Source organism: Ovis canadensis, chromosome 7 (genome assembly GCF_042477335.2).
Source record: "Ovis canadensis isolate MfBH-ARS-UI-01 breed Bighorn chromosome 7, ARS-UI_OviCan_v2, whole genome shotgun sequence".
NCBI classification, from domain to species: Eukaryota; Metazoa; Chordata; class Mammalia; order Artiodactyla; family Bovidae; genus Ovis; species Ovis canadensis.
In genome coordinates, this window is record NC_091251.1 from 60,160,780 (window position 1) to 60,181,340 (window position 20,561).

The following is a 20,561-nucleotide window of genomic DNA, read 5'->3' on the forward strand; positions in this document are numbered from 1 at the left end:
TGTATAAAATATTTTTTCCCATCTGTTTTTGTTCATATTTAATAGATTTTTGTATCTTCTGAAATTAATATTCTTATATGTAATAGCACAATTCTAGTAAATGAAGGACTATGTCTAAAAATAAAACTACAAATTAGGGTTAAATATGATATATTCTCTGGTAACCATTTTATCACTTTTTAAAAGTATAACTCAAGAGTAACTGAGTAATAATGACAGTAAAAGCATAATATTAATAACAGAAAGTCCTCTAAAAACTCATTAGGAACAGAACGTATTTTTTTGCCAGTAAGAATTTCTTGCCCTTAGATCTCTAAGAGTCTTTGAATTTCTTCATGTTCAAGGCACATGTATGGGACATGTGCTTCCACTTTCCTATCCTGTGTCTCTTTGTTTAGTAATTCTTCTGTTGTACATCCTATATTGTTTTATTTTTTATGACTACTACAAACTAATCACTCCCATTCTTTTTCTGTTTTGAGGTTCAAAACCAGTTAAAGTAATTTATATTAATTCACCACTTCCCCAAAAGAAAATGACAGTGAGAGAGAGAAATCAAATCTTCCATGAAGTTCCCTTAAAATTTATGATGTCCAAAAATACATCTGTTCCAGTGTCTGCAGTATTTATGGACAAACCAGAAGAATATATATCTGAAATGGATGTATGTAACACTTTATTTTTTTTCCTTAAGAGAATGTACTTGTTTATCCTTTTAAAGTGTAATGTTTTACTACACGTCTCTAAATCTGGTAGTTAAAAATATAAATGTTAGATTAAAAGTTAAAGTTGAATCCCTGGTGGATCTAGACTTTAGACAGCTAATTTAACCTTCAGCCTCAGTTTTCTACTATTATGGAAGAAGGATGATAATACCTGCTTCATAAAATTACCGTCAGGATTAAATTTGATATTTATACATAAAATGTTGAGCACAGTCTTTAGTAGAATTTATATACTAAGAACTCAGTAATGGCGGTCAGTGTGGTAATGGTTTTATTTAATTGGTTTCATTAGTATTCAATAGTTTTTAGGTATGAAAAGGATCAGATGAGTTTCATTGATGCAGAAAGTATTTAGCCCTAATTGCTAATCCTTATTAGTATATACTTATTATCTATGTGACCTTAGGCAAACTATATAATCTATCTGTGTCTAGTTTGCTCATCTCTAAGATGGACATCATGATAACCTGGGCTGCCCAGGTGACTCAGTGATAAAGAATGTGCCTGCCACTGCAGGAGACACAAGTTCAATCCCTGAGCAGGAAAGATCCTCTGGAGAAGGAAAATGGCATCCCACTCCAATATTCTTCCCAGGGTAATCCCATGAACAGAGGAGCTTGGGCTACAGTCTATGGTGTCACAAAGAATCAGACACAATTGAGCATGTAGGCACACATAATGATAACCTAACTCGTAGAATTATTTGAGATTAAATGAGTTAATGCATCTAAAGCATTTAGAACAATGCTTGGCATTTCATAAATACAAACCTTTATTATTTTGTGTATTGTAGAATGTTTTCCCATGATTATTAGAGTAAGACATTCTATTTTACAAAACTTTTATTTATTTATCCCACAAATATTTATTGAGCAGATACTATTGCATGCACTAAGGATACAACAGTAAATAAAAATAAAGTCTCTTTTTTCTCAGAATTTACATCAGTGTCAGGACACATAATTAAAACAGTATTAAAAACAAATATTAATAAATGCTATGCAGAAAAACGGAGCAGGTTAGGGAAAAGAGATGAGAATAGGATTCATGATCAGGAACACTTTTCAAGGACAGGAAATATGAAAAAGGACTTGAATAAAATGAGAGCGCAAACCAGATTAGAAAATAAAATAGGAAAATGTTGTTCTTATTAACACATAAGTACTCATACTTTTTTAAGAATATTGACCTTTTATTTTTCATATTGGCCTATGTATTTTTTGGTTTACTATTTGCCTTTCAATGTTTTTATGATGTGTATGTCATAAAGCACTTCCAACCTTTCTTAAGTTTTTATAGGTTGTTTTCTGTTTTGTTTTACATTTTAAAATCTACCTAAGACTCACATTGATGTGAGATGAATGTCAGTGACAAGTACTATAAAACAAATAAAGTAGGTTAAGAGGGATAAAAAATGACAGAGTAACTTCTTTCAGTAATGGCAGGCCAGACAATTTTTACCATCCATTACTGATGTCAACTGAAAAACACTGTACTTATTATATAAATTTATTTCTTAGAATCATCAAAGACCTAACAAGATAAGGGGAACTTATCTAGGACTGAGATAGTAAAGAAAACTGGAATCCAGGTTGGTAAGCCTGTCACGTAGGGTAATTTTGCCCTAATGATATTTGCCAGTTCTGAAGAGGCAACAGAAAATGTGCTTTGTGGCAGCATCACAGGACCAGTCACTTTTCCACCATGAGCTTGGACCCTGCAGGGCTGAACCCCAGGAGTAAGGATGAACCAGAAATAAATTGGCTTTCTCATAGATTGTATCCTGGGTTTTCAGGCCTTGAACTTGGATTCAGATGCTTTTGGATTGCTGGTATCTCCAAATACCTAGCAAAAGCAAGTGAAAATAATTCTTAGAGGAACAGAATGACATTTTGAGCTTCATATTATTTCTACAAATAACTTTCAAATATAGCATCCGGAAAGCATTTAAAGATAAGTAGACACTGAAGGAGACCGGATACTCTTGAGTAAGAACCATCACAAACAATGATTTGAAAAAGAACTAAGTTTAAAAAATTTTAGTGAAAAATATATCAAGTACAGTTAAGAATTCTGTAAAGATGGTTATTAGCACATTAGAAAAAAACTGATAGAATTAATAAACTGAGGTTGGGTCTGAAATAACTATTTGTAATGAAACACAAAAAACGAAAAGAAAATATGGAGAGTAGGGTACAAGGTATAGATAATAGAGTGAGAATGTCCAACATTGGTATACTTTGACCCAAAAGGAAGGTGTAAGAGAAATAATGGGACAAAACCATACTTGGAGACAAAAACTACTCTTAAAAGCCACCAAAGAACCAAAAGGCACATTGCCTGTAAAGGACTGAGAGTTAGACTGGCAAATAACTTCTAAACAACAACAGTGGAAGCCAGGAGACTTGGGACAGTATATTGTGGTGGGAGAAAATAGCCAGTGAAATATCCTTAAATAATAAAAAATTAAGTAAAGATATTTTAAGGTATTAATAAAAACTGCATTTGCTACTCGCAAACCCCCTGTAATGGATGTTCTTTGTTGTGGTGGTTAGTTGGTAAGTCATGTCCAACTCTTTGCAACCCTCTGAACTGTAGCCCTCAAGGCTCCTCTGTCCACGTGATCTCCCAAGCAAGAATACTAGAGTGGGTTGCCATTTCCTTCTCTGGGGGATCTTCCCAACTCAGGCATCAAACCCATGTCTGCTACATTGGCAGGCAGATTCTTTACCACTGAGCCACCAGGGAAGCCTGGATATTCTTTAAGCACAAGGAAAATAATCCCAGACGGAAAGAGGATGGTGAAATATGTGAGAATAAAAAAAGTGAAGATAATGTGGATGGACTCTAATTTGTAGGTAAGTGCAGGGACACTCAGGACGTCAACATAGTTTTGAGATGACCTGGGCCCTAGTGGTAAAGTCTGTATTGAGCAGAACAAGACATTAAAGGTAAAGGAAAAATAAGTTTTCAGACAGTTGTGGTAGAGGGCAATTCAGTTCACTTCAGTTCAGTTTTAGTCGCTCAGTCGTGTCCGACTCTTTGCAACCCCATAAATTGCAGCACGCCAGGCCTCCCTGTCCATCACCAACCCCCGGAGTTCACTCAGACTCACGTCCATCGAGTCCGTGATGCCATCCAGCCATCTCATCCTCTGTCGTCCCCTCCTCCTCCTGCCCCCAGTCCCTCCCAGCATCAGAGTCTTTTCCAATGAGTCAACTCTTTGCATGAGGTGGCCAAAGTACTGGAGTTTCAGCTTCGGCATCATTCCCTCCAAAGAAATCCCAGGGTTGATCTCCTTCAGAATGGACTGGTTGGATCTCCTTGCAGTCCAAGGGACTCTCAAGAGTCTTCTCCAACACCACAGTTCAAAAGCATCAATTCTTCAGCGCTCAGCCTTCTTCACAGTCCAACTCTCACATCCATACATGACCACAGGAAAAACCATAGTCTTGACTAGACGGACCTTAGTCAGCAAACTAATGTCTCTGTTTTTGAATATGCTATCTATGTTGGTCATAACTTTTCTTCCAAGGAGTAAGCGTCTTTTAACTTCATGGGTGCAGTCACCATCTGCAGTGATTTCGGAGCCCAAAAAATAAAGTCTGCCACTGTTTCCACTGTTTCCCCATCTATTTCCCATGAAGTGATGAGACCAGATGCCACCATTTTCGTTTTCTGAATGTTGAGCTTTAAGCCAACTTTTTCACTCTCCTCTTTCACTTTCATCAATAGGCTTTTTAGTTCCTCTTCACTTTCTGCCATAAGGGTGGTGTCATCTGCATATCTGAGGTTATTGATATTTCTCCCGGCAGTCTTGATTCCAGCTTGTGTTTCTTCCAGCCCAGCATTTCTCATGATGTACTCTGCATAGAAGTTAAATAAGCAGGGTGACAATATACAGCCTTGACATACTCCTTTTCCTATTTGGAACCAGTCTGTTGTTCCATGTCCAGTTCCAACTGTTGCTTCCTGACCTGCATACAGATTTCTCAAGAGGCAGGTCAGGTGGTCTGGTATTCCCATCTCTCTCAGAATTTTCCACAGTTTATTGTGGAAATCACAGTTTATTGTGATCCATACAGTCAAAGGCTTTGGCATAGTCAATAAAGCAGAAATAGATGCTTTTCTGGAACTCTTTTGCTTTTTTGATGATCCAGTGGATGTTGGCAGTTTGATCTCTGGTTCCTCTGCCTTTTCTAAAACCAACTTGAACATCAGGAAGTTCACGTACTAAAGATTTTATATGCACACACGAATGCAAACCAACCTTCATGCATACATACATATCTAGTGGTAACAATGAAACATGGGCTTAGAGCCGTGAGTCTATGAATGCTGTCCTGGGACAGTCCTACACAGGATTGTTCTCCTACAGGTAACAGTCTGAGCAGATAAACCCACCTCAAACATGAGAAGCAAAAGAGGATTGTTAATGGAAGTTCTTACAAAGTTATTAGAGGAAAAAAACATGATTGCTGTAACATTTCTATAGTCAAAAATTGTAAGAAGAAAGATGTACGAACAGAACAGAGGAAAGCTAATATGTTCATCATTTACCCTAGAATTCTCACTTTTATTTTTATTTTTATTTTGTAAAATAAAAATAAAAATTAAATAAATAAAAAATAAATAAAATCTCTTACCTAAAAAAAAAAAATAGAATTCTCACGTTTAGAAATGTAGCTCAAAGGTATACTAGAAAAGAATGAAATATTTGTGCAGGATATTTATTGCAGCTCTAAGGTATTTATTGGAAACAGTCCTCATGTCCCTTAATAGGATATTTATTAAATAAGCTGTACATCTTCAGTTCAGTTCAGTCTCTCAGTCATGTCCGACTCTTTGTGACCCCATGAATCGCAACACGCCAGGCCTCCCTGTCCGTCACCATCTCCCGGAGTTCACTCAGACTCATGTCCATCGAGTCTGTGATGCCATCCAGCCATCTCATCCTCAGTCGTCCCCTTCTCCTCCTGCCCCCAATCCCTCCCAGCATCAGAGTCTTAGCCTACTATGCAACTATTACAGGCACACATTGCATTACTGTGCTTCAAAGATGCTGTTTTGGGTTTTTACATATGGAAGGTTTCTGGTAACCCTGCATCAGGCAGGTCACTCATTGCCATTTTCCAACAGCATTTTCTCACTTCATGTCACTGTGACACGTTTTGGTAATTCTCGAATATTTCAAAATAATTACATTTGTTATGGTGATCTGTGATTTTTGATGTTACTGTTACAACTTGCTGAAGGCTCAGATGATTGTTAGCACTTTTTAGCAGTGAAGTATTTCTTGATTAAGATGTATATACTTTTAAAGACATAATGTCATTACACACTTAATAGACTATAATGTAAATATATCTTTATATGCCCTGGGAAACAAAAAAAATTGTGAGTCACTTTTTTTGTGATATTTGCTTTATTGTGGTGGTTTAGAACTGAAATATACAATATCGCCAAAGTATGCCTATAAAAAGAATCAGAAAACTCTAGGTATGCAACTATAATGTGATATCCAATATATATTAAGTGAAAATGGTCATTCAGATAATTTAGTGACCAAAAATTTATATCATGTTCAGAAAGAATTGCCAAAAAATCTTAAATTTCATTTAATAATTACATTGTTAGTAATGATATTGCTGTTCTTATTTTGAACATGTTAGATAGTATGATAAAACACGCAAGTACTTATGTTTGTATTAGATACCAAGAATTGTAGCATAGGAGGTACAAATGCCAATCAAAGAAGCAAAAATCTTATAATAAAACTGGAATTGTATAAAAAAGATGCTTGAAGGTTTTCCCGTTGGCCCGAGATGTGTTAGCTTGACTGTCACAAAAAACAACTCTGCAGTAGATAAAACATATGAAATATGTTAAAATCCATGAATTTAAAGTAATATCTTTCTAAAAGAGTGTTAGTCACCTTCAGAGGATGCTTGTGTATCAAGTCATTATTCTGAAAACAAGAGTGGGTAGTCATTCCCTTCTCCAGGGGATCTTCCTGACCCAGGGATTGAACCCCAGTTTCCTGAATTGCAGGCATATTCTTTACCTTCTGAGCCACCAGAAAAGACCTTGCAACTCCTAATGAAATAGTAAATCTAGGCAGTGATCATCATCAATGACTGCTAAAATCATTAAAAGATCAGTAAGGAATTTTGATAGAATAGGTTGTTGACACGTGATGAAGCAACAGAACAATTGTAGTATCACAAGAAGAAAGATAACCAAACATCATTAGCCTCCTGACTGAAGTGGGAGGTATATATTATCACATACAATATATGAAGATTTTTTTTAAATGTGCCTGAATCTGATCAAGCTATTAGATCATTTAATAGGCAATGTAGGGGAAGCATGTGTTCAGTGATATCATGGGGACGCAAAATCCAGAATGTGGAAAATTCCACAGGATAACTGATCTAGTTTCTTCTACAAATATCTGGTGGATATGGGAACTGGCCGAGAGTAAGGGAGGGGTACGACTGAGCAACTGAACTGGACTGAACGGAGGGGTTGTTGACAAAACTGAGAGACATCAACCAAATGTAGAGTCAGGATCTAGGTGGGATCCTTATTCCAGTAAACAGTTGTAAAAAGAAATGTATCAGACTAGAAAATTTTAACACCGATTAGGTATTTCATGACATTAAGGAAGTGTTAATTTTATTGCTATAATTAATATGTTTAACAGAAGAATCCTTTCATAAGCACATATTTACAGGTAAATACCGTATTTAATTTTACCCAAATTTGTTCTGTCAGCGGTGAGAGCATTATTTTTCAGTTCATTAGGTTTTATATTTATGAAATTTCATTATTTTGAATATATTATCCTTTACCTATTTCTTGAAAAGGCTATGAATGATACTTTCAATTTTTAATAACTCTTCTTGTTTTTGTTGCTTTTTAAATAATCAGTAATTATCACTCTAATTTCTTCTTTTATCCAACAGTTTGGGCGGTTGTAAATTTCCAAGTGCTTGCATTTATATTGTTCGTTGACTTTTTGCTTAATGATTTCTGATTTTATTTCCTTCTAAACAGTCAACCTTAGTAGATTCTGGTTTGTACTTTATTGATGTTTTCTTTGTGTATTAATTTGTAGTCCGTCTTTGGAAATACCCCTTCGATCCTTGGGCGGGAAAAGGTATATCTTTGTAGTCTATGTGTATGTTTTCAGTCATTGATGTACCTTTGTTTCAGTTATTAAATATTCATACTTTCTTCATCACTTTACTTACTTAGAAACAGTGTATCACTGACTAAGTACAGTTGTTTCTTTCAAATTTTTCTCTTATTTTTCGGTTTTGACAATTTTAATGTTATTTGGCATGTCACAAATCATTATCTATTCATCATGGATTTCATCTTTTTTCTTTTAAGGTTTTTTTTTTTTTTTTTTTTAATTCAGTCAAGCCATGTGGCTTGTGGAATGTTAGTTCCCTGACCAGGGATTGAACCCATGCCCTTAGCAGTGGTAGTACAGAGTCCTAACCCCTGGACTGTCCGGGAGTTTCCTGGGCTTCATCTTTTGTTCAACATAAGATTGCTTTTTCTATCCAATGCTTTTTGCATTGACTTTTCTCTAACACTTAATATTGTTAGTCCTTCTTTCTTTATTTCTTGATGTCATGTCCCATTGTTTCTCCTTGAACCTTTTTGTGTAAGAATGCCTCACGTAAACAATGTATAGCTTTATTTTTTTTTTTTTTACTAAATGTGGTATTGTTTAGTGAAAAACTACTGTGATTGACTATACCAAGAAATTTTCTATACATAATTGCACTTGTAATGCTTAGAACAAACCTAAGATGATGACCCTATTATCATTATTTTACTGATGAGGAAATTCAGTTTCAGAGAGGTGATTTACACAGATGGATCTTTCTTACTCACTGCCTGAGGCTGTCAGAATATTTTTCTCTCAAATCCTAAGCTGTAAAACAATTTCATGGTGTTTATCTAAAATACTCTGCCAGCCTAAGGAGAGATTTTGCTACTTGACAAGACAGTTTATTCCTGAACAAATTAAAACTGGAGTTCTTCTATGACTAAAACAGTACATAAAAACTATAACCTTCAATGGCTTCATGTCCCAAGATAGAGTAAAACCATTTCCTATCCATTTTTCCTCATACTGCTGAGAGTTGTTTTCCCTGAGTGGATTTGTGAAGAAAGATGCTGATTAATGTTAGAGGCTGGTGACTTCCACAGTTGCATTCCACAGTTCCACAGTTGCAGTTTCCTTAGAGTGCCAAGAGGCTTTCCTCCTGGTCACCTAAGTCCCTGCAAGAGCATATAAAGTGGGTGTGAAGGGAAATCCACTGCCTTCCTGTTTGGCCTCACATTTCTTCTTTGAGGTCCTACCTGTTTTTGATTAGTGGGAATACCTCTTGAGATGTAGTAGTTCACAAGTATTTCCTATTTCCTATGGTATAGCAACTTGGAAAATTTTTCTGTGTTTCGTCAACGTTTCATTGGGAAGATAAGGGTAATAGTTGCTAATACTCTGTCAAAGCAAGAACCTTTCAAAGCCGTTCAACTTTTCTTTCTCCTTTTAAAGAGTATGAACTATGTTTGTGATGGGTCACTGATAGGTGAGGGGTGGCCTAGAATTGTTGCTAATAGTTTGCCAATATATTTTCTTAAGATATCTTATGAAGTTAACGAGTGCCGAAAAATTGAGACCCGAGAAAATTTGGATCTGGAGTTTGATGATGATGTCACAGAACTTGAAACTTTTGGAGCAACCACCACCGAACCATCAAAGTCACCAAGTCCAGCAAGTACCTCCACAGTAGCCCCCATGACAGAAACACTCACAGCCCCCAGCACAGCAGACACATCTGAGGCACCAACTTCACCAGACATTTCTGCTCATTCTAGAAGTTTATCTCAGATTCTGATGGAACAGTTGCAGAAGGAGAAACAGCTGGTGACTGGTAGGATAGACAATGGCCCTGAAGAGTCCAAAAGTAAAGATGATCAGAGATTTATACCATGTGGTGAAGAGATATCAAATTCTGACAAGCCTTTGGTGCAAGATAGTGACTTGAAAACATCTGATCCCTTACAATTAGAAAGTTCTATGGAAATTGAAACCTCTAATAAAAATGATATGGCCACTGAAATGGAGAGTGTTGATGAAAGAGTAAATGTTCTAGAGAACACAGACAGTAATTCAAAGGGAAAGACTGTTACATCAGAAGCAGCTAACACTGAAGATGTAGTTCTTGACAGTAGTGATACGGATGAAGACTGTTTAATCATTGATATGGAATGTCAAAATAATAGTAATGGAAAGACAGCTGAAGTGGGTTCTAATTTAAGTTCTAAACCAGCTAGCCTAAATTCTTCCTCAGGACAGACTTCTACAGGAAACCAGACCAATAGTACTTGTAGTCCTGAAGAGTCATGTGTTTTAAAAAAACCTATCAAACGAGTATATAAAAAATTTGATCCAGTTGGAGAAATTTTAAAAATGCAGGATGAACTCTTAAAACCAATTTCCAGAAAAATACCTGAATTGCCCTTAATACACTCAGAAAACTCTAAACAGCCTCCTATTTCTGAGCAACCCTCTGCTCCGTCAGATGCCTCTAGCTGGCCAAAGTCTATCTGGCCTTCTGCCTTTCAGAAACCAAAAGGACGTAAGTAAATATTTACAAAGAATTTTATATTAACTGTTTTGCCTGTTCCTTGTCCTTAGGTTTTTTCCCCCTCATTCCCCTCCTTTCTCTTTGTAATAATGTTTATGATCTTTACATAGTCACTGATGGTTCATTTTGATTGGAAAATGAACTATCATTGACTGTGTAAAAACCTTCACTCCAAAAACGTACCCACAATTGTACTGATTTTTGTAACCTGTGTTTATTCAACATTTACAATGGCCAGTAAGCTATAGATAATGTGGTTTGCCGAAATGATGAAAGAGAAGTGTGTCAAAAATCATGATAAATATGTGTTAATCTAAATTTACTTGTTCTTGATGTCAGACTGCAGTTTTGTACTTCTTCATTTTGTAAAATAGATATAAGGCTGCACCTCAGGTCTGTCTCTATTATGAATAACACTACTTTTTAAAACTTTTTACTTCGTACATTGTTTCACTGATATATTTGTGAGGGTAGTAGGATAAAAGGAAGAGAACCTTAAAGCTTTGATTTCAGCTCTTGCTGGAGTTACAGTTACAGTAAACAGAAATGCTAATAGTGTAATGGACACAGGAACTAGAAAGCTGGTAGTTTAATTGTTTTATCTTGGATTATGATGGATAAAGTAGTTTAAAACTTTATGATGGATAAAGTAGTTTAAAATAAAAATGATGAATATAATTATTTTTAAAGGATTGCCGTATGAACTTCAGGACTATGTTGAAGATACATCAGAATATGTAGCTCCTCAGGAAGGAAATTTTGTTTATAAGCTGTTTAGCCTGCAAGACCTGTTGTTACTTGTGCGATGCAGCGTCCAGAGGATAGAGACAAGACCACGTTCTAAAAAACGGAAGAAAATCAGAAGAGTAAGTTGTTTCTTGGGGAGTTAGGATATCGTAGCATAAGTAGGTGGGCAGCAAATATTGAACATGCCATTGTGATGAAGTTTGATTTTAAGTTATTGATCTTTCTTATAGTAGTTTTTTCAGGTTGAGATTTTTTAGTAAAATACTGAAAACACTTTTAATAAAGTTTAGTTGAATGTAATAATCATGAGTGCTGATAACATTCTTGTGTGGACTATATGTAAACTTTGTGAAAAACAGCACCATTATAGGCTTGACCTAGACTGGCACATATGTTCCAGCTTTCTGTGTGAATTTGAATTTTCCTTTATTGGCCCCTTTCTTTCTTTCTTTTTTTTTAATTTTTATTTTTACTTTATTTTGCTTTACAATATTGTATTGGTTTTGCCATACATTGACATGAATGAGCCACGGGTGTACATGAGTTCCCAATCCTGAACCCCCCTCCCACCTCCCACCCCTTTCTTTTTTTCTTTGAGAATCTTTTTGAGTTATTTTAGAAGTTTGCATTTTGAAAGGTGGGCTTTCGTGAACATTTGAGGATGTCTTCCCAGGCTTGATAGAAGACTAAATGTCTTCTTTCCTTTTTCCCCTATTGTTTCTTTGGGGATTTGGTATAAATATTTTCCTTAGTTAAAGTTTTTGCTACACTTTGAGTAATTGGTTCTTTTGGCAGTTTTGTTATATTTGATATTTTAAGTTCTCTTTCAGGTTAGTTCGATTTTTGTGTGTGTAACCAATGAATTTAGGTAAAGAGGAGCTTTTATGGTATAAATGATTATGTAAGAAATAATGAAGTCTCTCCTTTGTTTCTTAATATTTTTTCTGTTGTGTCCATTTTATCATAGTTCACTTTTTCTTCCTTCCTTTTCCTTTCGTCTTCCGACCATCCTTCTTATTTTCCCCTCTCCTTTCCTCCTCCTGCTTTCCTTTCTTCCTTCTTTTTTTCCCTGCCTTCCTCCCTTTCTTTTTATTTCTTTATTTCTTTTTTTAAATGTTTTTGGCCATCCTATGAGGCATGTGGAATGTTAGTTTCCCAACCAGGGATTGAACCCACACCCCCTACATTGGAAGTCCTAGTTCCTTCCTTTTTTGATGTTCTCTGTTTCTTGCTGTTTAACCTGCCACCCATTAAGAATCCTGAGTGATCACTGTAGAATGTCAGTGTGTTTGGGGCTAAGGAACTGTGATGTTCCAGCATTGACCCTTGTGGATCAAGTCCCTGACTACTACTTTTATCATATTAAGGTGTAACTGAATTTAAAAAAAAAAGAAGAAAAGAAAAGTTCTCATAATTGGTATTCATCACTGGTTCAGACTTGAAATTTTAGAAACCAGCTGGTTTCGAATTAAACAAATGGTAGAGAGTTTTTAAAAAGAGAACATTAGGACTGACAAAACATAGCACTGACAAAATGCTATAGGTCTGATTTTAGTCTCCTTTTTGATAAATACAAGTATTCTCTGTATTAAAAGATTTTATTTACTAATTTTTTCTTGTCTCATCTGTACTTAACTGTGATGAAGTTAATACCCATAGCATGCACATCTTGAATACATATAGCATCAGTGCTTTGGATTGTATTTTTCAGATTTTATTTCATTCATTCTTACCTGCTATCTGATTATTTGGACACTAACATCATTTCTGTGAGCCCATACCACTCTGTACTGATCTACCAGCTTATTACACTTAGAAATTATTGATGGGCAGGATCTCTTAAGTAAGGATAGCCTAGGAATATTTTGGACCCTGATTTAATTGTTCAGTGAGATAACCTGTTAAGGACATTGTCATTCACTTGACTAAAGTGAAGTTTGTAAAACCTTATAGAAGAGTATTCACTCTTCATGAAAATATATCAAAACCACCAAGCCCCAAAGAATAGCTAAATAGGAGCCTTCTGTTTCTGATTATGTCAAACCCTGAGTATCATTTTAAATTTTTCAGCAAATACTTATTTTATCTATCATTATATGTAATAGTTTAGTACACATATTTTAAATTCCTTAGTAGAATATGTTCCCCTCGGAATCATATCCTAGTCATCTGTTTTTCTCAAATGTTTTGTTCCGTAGAAACTCAATAAATAAGTATTGAATAAGTGAGAAAAAATTGAGGCTTGAGGAGAGACGAGGGTGTTAGGGAAGGGAAATTGAGGCAGTAGTTAAAATTTTGAAGTGGTAGTGTTTAAACTCCAGTTAGGTAAGAATGCATCCTCATTAGCATTTCCTTCTTAAAAACCAGCTGGTTTAGATCAAGTTTTAAAACACTCAGAAGTCTCTTCAACTTCTGCTATCCAAGAACCTCATTTCTTCTTTTTGTTTTCTCTTTGTTTCTTCAATTCTCTGTTACTGTAATTGAGGTTTTAGTTTCCAGTATCATTTATTTTTTCTCATCAAGATTCTGCTTAATCTTGTGCAACAGAGGGGAACCTAGAACAGCAGCCACTCTCAACTGATGAAAAAGAGGCTAATTTGGAACTCAAGATGAAGCTAGAACTTACTGAGTTCTACATGTAGTTATGAAATCTAGACAAAATACCTCTGAATGATTTAATATTATATTATTGTCTGTCTCAGTTAACCAGATTTCCTAAGAGTTATATTCTGAAGGGATTAAAAAACTTATATCTAGTTATCTTGAAGTTTATATTGGCATTCTCGGTCCAGAGAAAAGTATCCTGAAGGTGCTTGAATCTTAGGAAACAACAAGAAATGTACCTATTGGGATACAGGTTATGTCACTATCCTAGTGACAGGATACTAGCTGTGAAATATTTTGGAATGTATGTAAAAGTTTGGAAGGTTTATGTGATAAATTGGAAGACAGAAAACCAAGAGAAGCTTTTACTTAGAAGTGAACAATTAAGGGGCAAAGAAAACAGTAAGTTTAATGTATATAATTTGAAAACTTTGTATTTAAAATTTCACTTTAATTTTGGAGTACTGAGATAAAATATTCAGACTTTTCCTTCCCTTGGCTTCCTGGAGATGGCAGTAGAATACATAAATTAATACCAGATTCAAGACTTAGTTTTATAGACATGACAGTATTATCAAAGAAAATCCCCCAGAGTACTTTATTCAGAAAGAGTAATGTTTTTTAATTTGAAAAGAAATCTTGAATTAATTCTATTACCTATTCATGATCCAAAAGAGGATCTTCTTTCTCAGTTATTCATTTTCCAACTCTGCTGTGAACTGGTTATGTGTCCTTGAACACGTATCTTAACCCTTTGAGCCTTCATTTCTTTATCTCTGGGTTTTATTTGCAACTATAAGCAACCATAAATGCAGATTACCAATTGCTGAAGAATTATTATACAATTAAGTGACTTTAGCAAGGCAGCCCACTCCAATATTCTTGCCTGGAGAATCCCACGGACACAGGAGCCTGGCAGGCTAGAATCTATAGGGCCACAAAAAGTCACAACTGAAGCAGCGTATCACACAGCAATATTATCCTAATCATAATTTTTTTTTTTTTTTAAATTAAGGAGACACTGTAGGGAGCTTACTACTCAAACTTTGGCCCCAGGAACAACAGCTTGTTAAACATGTATAGACTTGGTTTTCACCTCAGATTCCACATTTATTTTAAAATAGTTATTCACATGCACATTGAAGTTTAAGAAGCACTGCTGTTGACTTTTACAATATTCAAAGGTAATAATGAACCAAAGTTATTGTTCACAGAACTTTTACTGGATTTGAATTATTATTAACACCACCATTATGTTAGGCCCACTAAATTCGCCAGTTTATGAAAATCAGTCATTGTGAAACATTTATGAAGTAGTTTCAAGTATAAAAGTGAAAGACAGCTTAGTATAATTTCAGAAGTTGGTCAGTCACTAGGTCGTGTCCGATTCTTTGCAACCCCATGGACTGTAGCCCACCAGGTTCTTCCGTCCATAGGATTTCCCAAGCAAGAATATTGGAGTGGGTTGCTGTTTCCTCCTCCAGGGAATCTTCCTGACCCAGGAATCAAACCTGCATTATCTGCATCTCCTGTGTTGGCAGGTGGATTCTTACCACTGAACCACCAGGGAAGCCCAATCTCACAAGTACTAACTGGCTATATAACTTTAAGTTCCTTAAATCATGTGTTTTTCCCTCTGCCAGCTAGAAATGAAGAGACTGCTATTAAGATTAGAATTTTCTTTGACAGAAATGAGTTAATATGAGCATAGTGAACATGACTAGCATTATATTATATTACAGGCATGGATTTCCTTCTCATTTAGACTAATTGTAGGTATAGTAATTTTGCTTATTCTGTACAGTCCTGACCAATAAACACTAAATGGCTAATTTGTCAAGTACGTAGTGTCTGGAATAAAGTCTTTTGTGTTAATGAAGAGAGCAACATCCATGTGTATTAATGTAAGTACTAGTGCTCATACATTTGTATAATGAAAACAAGCTGCTCAGAGTATTTAAGCCTGAGATGATGTGACTAATGGTTTAAGCAGGCAAAAAAAAAATCATACTTTTTTTTAGCCCTCTTGAGAATTATTAGTATGTATTACAGTCATGACTTCCCAGCTTCTAGTTTTAAACCTTTGGGTAGTTATGTAACCCAGGGTTTATTCCAAGGATCCTGTCAGTCATGTTCAGTCACAGAAATAAAATATGTTTATGTATGGAGAGATATGTTGATTTTGGTTGGGGGTAGGGGAGGCTCTTGGTTCACCATCTCTTTTTTATCCACCACTGCCCATGTCTACTAAGGGTTCTACCCATATTTCTGCCTACATCCAACTGTATTTGAAAGGATGAAATAAGATTACCTGAAAACATTTTGAAAAGTGGCTAAGTTATATAGGCAAATGTATCTACTGTTAATAGTAAATTAATAAAGCTTTATAAGAGTATAACCTTGAATTGCAGCAATTTCCAGTTTATGTACTACCAAAAGTGGAGTATCAAGCTTGTTACGGAGTTGAAGCTCTGACTGAAAGTGAACTCTGTCGCTTATGGACTGAAAGTTTATTGCATTCCAACTCCTCATTTTATGTTGGTAAGTTAAACAAGAGGCTTTGTTCTCCTTTTTAATTCCTTTGTAAATATACACAGTTCAATTTATCTGTAAATTCTATACTTTAAATTTTCAGTTTTCTGATTGTATTAGTATTTCTTTCTATTAAAACATTTCTACTGCAGAGTTAAATAGCAGAGTGTGAGTAGTGATTATCATATGTTTTGATTTCTCTCTTATTCCCTTATTAGTTGCATATGAATGTTAATGTAATCATTTTATTTTTAAAATATTTAGGAGTATAATGAAAAAATGTAGATGTGTTTTCTAACAAGCTTCTTTTAAAAGTGCTATATAATTGGTTTTAAAATATATTTTTTGAAATTTTCTTAAATTTATAACATTATTTTTTTAATCTCACATATTATCTCGATGAAATAGTTTACTTTGTTTTGTTTTTTGTTAGGGGAATAGTTAGGCAGGATCTTAATTTGTGTTGGCTGGGTTCATATACAGTTAACATACTTCACACAAAGGATAACTTGATAATCATTATTGATATTGTTCTATTCTATTGAAATCTTTACTCCTATACTTCTCAATTCATCCCTTATATTTCACTGCATGCGAGTCATCTCAAGCTGCCCTTCCTTCATGTGATTTCCTTCCTTTGATATCTCAATGCATTGCCTTTTTTTTTTAACCACTTTTACAGTTTGTTGCTTTCTACTTAATTGTTGTTTTTTAAAAGCCTGTCCTGTCTTCCCATTGGGCTTTTCTTGTGGCTCAACTGGTAAAGAATCCACCTGCAATGCAGGAGACCTGGGTTCGATCCCTAGGTTGGGAAGATCCCCTGGAGAAGGGAAAGGCTACCCACTCCAGTATTCTGGCCTGGAGAAGTCCATTGACTGTATTGTCCACGGGGTCACAAAGAGTCAGACACGATTGAGCGACTTTCACTTCACTGTCTTCCCAGTAGACAATAGCTAGTTTAAAGTCAGAGTCTGATGAAACTTTATATTCTTGTAGTACTTAGCATAATTTCTGGTGTGTAATTAAGTGTTTATAAGTGTGCTTTTCTTGGTTGATCCAAAAATAGGTCACTCACTTGAAAACCTTTCCTATATTTTGGTTAATCAATATTTTGTCTTCATGTTTTATGAGAGTGTTAATAAGATCATTGATTCACTCTCTCTTCAGTTCAGTTCAGTCTCTCAGTTGTGTCTGACTCTTTGCGACGCCATGAATCGCAGCACGCCAGGCCTCCCTGTCCATCACCAACTCCCGGAGTTCACTCAGACTCACGTCCATCGAGTCTGTGATGCCATCCAGCCATCTCATCCTCGGTCGTCCCCTTCTCCTCCTGCCCCCAATCCCTCCCAGCATCAGAGTCTTTTCCAGTGAGTCGACTCTTGGCATGAGGTGGCCAAAGTACTGGAGCTTCAGCTTTAGCATCATTCCTTCCAAAGAAATCCCAGGGTTGATCTCCTTCAGAATGGACTGGTTGGATCTCCTTGCAGTCCAAAGGACTCTCAAGAGTCTTCTCCAACACCACAGTTCAAAAGCATCAATTCTTTGGCGCTCAGCTTTCTTCACAGTCCAACTCTCACATCCATACATGACCACTGGAAAAACCATAGCCTTGACTAGACGAACCTTTGTTGGCAAAGTAATGTCTCTGCTTTTGAATATGCTATCTAGGTTAGTCATAACTTTTCTTCCAAGGAGTAAGCGTCTTTTAATTTCATGGCTGCAGTCACCATCTGCAGTGATTTTGGAGCCCCCCAAAATAAAGTCAGCCACTGTTTCCCCATCTATTTCCCATGAAGTGATGGGACCAGATGCCACGATCTTCATTTTCTGAATGTTGAGCTTTAAGCCAACTTTTTCACTCTCCTCTTTCACTTTCATCAAGAGGCTTTTTAGCTCCTCTTCACTTTCTGCCATAAGGGTGGTGTCATCTGCATATCTGAGGTGATTGATATTTCTCCCAGCAATCTTGATTCCAGCTTGTGCTTCTTCCAGCCCAGCATTTCTCATGATGTACTCTGCATAGAAGTTAAATAAGCAGGGTGACAATATACAGTCTTGACGTACTCCTTTTCCTATTTGGAACCAGTCTGTTGTTCCATGTCCAGTTCTAACTGTTGCTTCCTAATCTGCATATAGGTTTCTCAAGAGGCAGGTCAGGTGGTCTGGTATTCCCATCTCTTTCAGAATTTTCCACAGTTTATTGTGATCCACACAGTCAAAGGCTTTGGCATAGTCAATAAAGCAGAAATAGATGTTTTTCTGGAACTCTCTTGCTTTTTCGATGATCCAGCGATAGTCACCCCTTAATTGCAGTTTTGCTCTGTGGTTTCAGTTATCTTCAACTAGTCAACCATGGTCTGAAATAGTAAATGAAAGATTCCAGAAATAAACAAATTGTAAGTTTTAAAAAGCACACCATTTTGTATAGTGCCTGGGATGTGAATCACCCCTTTTCTAGTCTCTCCAGCCCATTAGTCAGTTTGTAGTATCCCAGTTATCAGTGCTTATCTTCAAGTAACCCTTTTTTAACTTAACAGCCCCAAAGTGCAAGAGTATGTGATGCTGGCAATTTACATATGCTTAGGAGAAACTGCACACTGCTTCCTTTAAGTGAAAAGTTGAAAGTTTTCAGCTTTCTTTTCTTAATTAGGAAAGAAAATTTATATGCTGTGTGGCAAAGATCTATGGTCAGAATGAATCTTCTATCTTGAAGTTATGAAGGATAAAGAATGCATGTTTGTTTTGCTGTCAAACTGCAAAACAAACCTCAAAGCACAAAGGTTATTGTCACAGAGCAGATAAGTATCAATTTAAATGGAAAAGGCATTCAATTTGTAAGATATTTTGAGAGAGTGGGAGGGAGAAACACACCACATTCAGAAATCTTTTATTATAGTATATTGTTAAAATTGGTCTATCTTATAATTATTGTTGTTAAACTCTTACTGTGCCTAATTTATACATTAAACTTTATTATAGGCATGTATGTGTAGGAAAAAACAGTATATGTAATGTTTGGTACAGTTTCAGGCATCTACTGGGGGGCTCTTAGATTGTGTCACCTGTGGATAAGGGGGGATGACTGTACTCTGTAATGTCATAAGTAATCATTCCCTTGCATGCTATTTATCATCAGTGAATCCTATCTACTGATAAGCCATTCATTTTGATGTAATGAGGTGGTGTATTTAGTGTCTTTGAAAACTGTTTGGTGAGAAACTTAATGCTATATTCTTATATGATGTGTTTGCTTTGTTTGGGTTTTTTTTTTTTTAATGTGGAGGTGAATGTTTCAAAATACTATTTTAAAAACATCTGTGAGTTTTGAGGGTTTTTACAATTTTATTTTATTACTCTTAATTTAAGAGAAATGTTGCAACAGGAAGGGAGTTTAGGAGAATGGACTTCTAAATAAATTTTTGCTACAGTTACTTTCAGGAAATAAGATAAAAACAGAAAGTAATAGTCAGTTTGTCCTCGTGGTGTCTGGAATGACAATATAATTAAAATAAGTTGTATATCAGGTATGACTCTAAAGTAGCATGTGTGTCTCATTACTTAGTCTCTCTGTTTTGTAGTTCTACCTTTCATCGTGTAGACTTAGTGGTTTTAAAGAAGAGTGCCTATCTACAGATGGTCAAGAGGTAAAAGATGTATACAAAATATTATTTGGTACATCTCTCTTCAAAAGGGTTTATTATTTCCCTTTGACATCTAAATAAAGGCTAATTGAACATTGTTTTTACCTATATGATGCTTTGCTAGACATGAGTTATAGTATACACTTCATGGCAAATAGATGGGGAAAAAATAAATGCAGTGACAGATTTCATTTTCTTGGGCTCCCAAATCACTGCAGATGGTGACTGCAGCCACAAAATTGAAAGACTTGCTCCTTGGAAGAAAAGCTATGACAAACCTAGACAGCATATTAAAAAGCAGAGACATCACTTTGTCAACAAAGGTCTTTATAGTCAAAACTACAGTTTTTCTAGTAGTCATGTACATAATGTGAGAGTTGAATCATAAAGAAGGCTGAGCGCTGAAGAACTGATGCTTTGAACTGTGATGTCAGGAAAGACTCTTGAGAGTCCCTTGGACTGCAAGGAGATCAAATCAGTCAATCCTAAAGGAGATCAACCCTGAATATTCCTTGGAAGGACTGACGCTGGGAAAGATTGAGGACAAGAGAAGAGGGTGACAGAGGATGATATATGGTTGGATGGCATCACTGATTCAGTGGACATGAGTTGTGCACACTCTAGCAGATAATGAAGGA

General features: G+C 35.8%; 1 protein-coding gene across 6 annotated transcripts in view; it reads left to right on the plus strand.

Annotated features, from left to right (window-relative positions):
• Positions 1-20,561, plus strand: part of ICE2 (interactor of little elongation complex ELL subunit 2) — a 65,713-nt gene that overhangs the window by 24,331 nt on the left and 20,821 nt on the right. For all 6 annotated transcript variants that reach the window (XM_069596325.1, XM_069596329.1, XM_069596327.1 and 3 more), the window contains 4 exons: positions 483-664; positions 9,391-10,390; positions 11,090-11,265; positions 16,162-16,291. In XM_069596325.1, the coding sequence (XP_069452426.1) occupies positions 483-664; positions 9,391-10,390; positions 11,090-11,265; positions 16,162-16,291 (1,488 nt within the window). The remainder of the gene's footprint in view (positions 1-482; positions 665-9,390; positions 10,391-11,089; positions 11,266-16,161; positions 16,292-20,561) is intronic.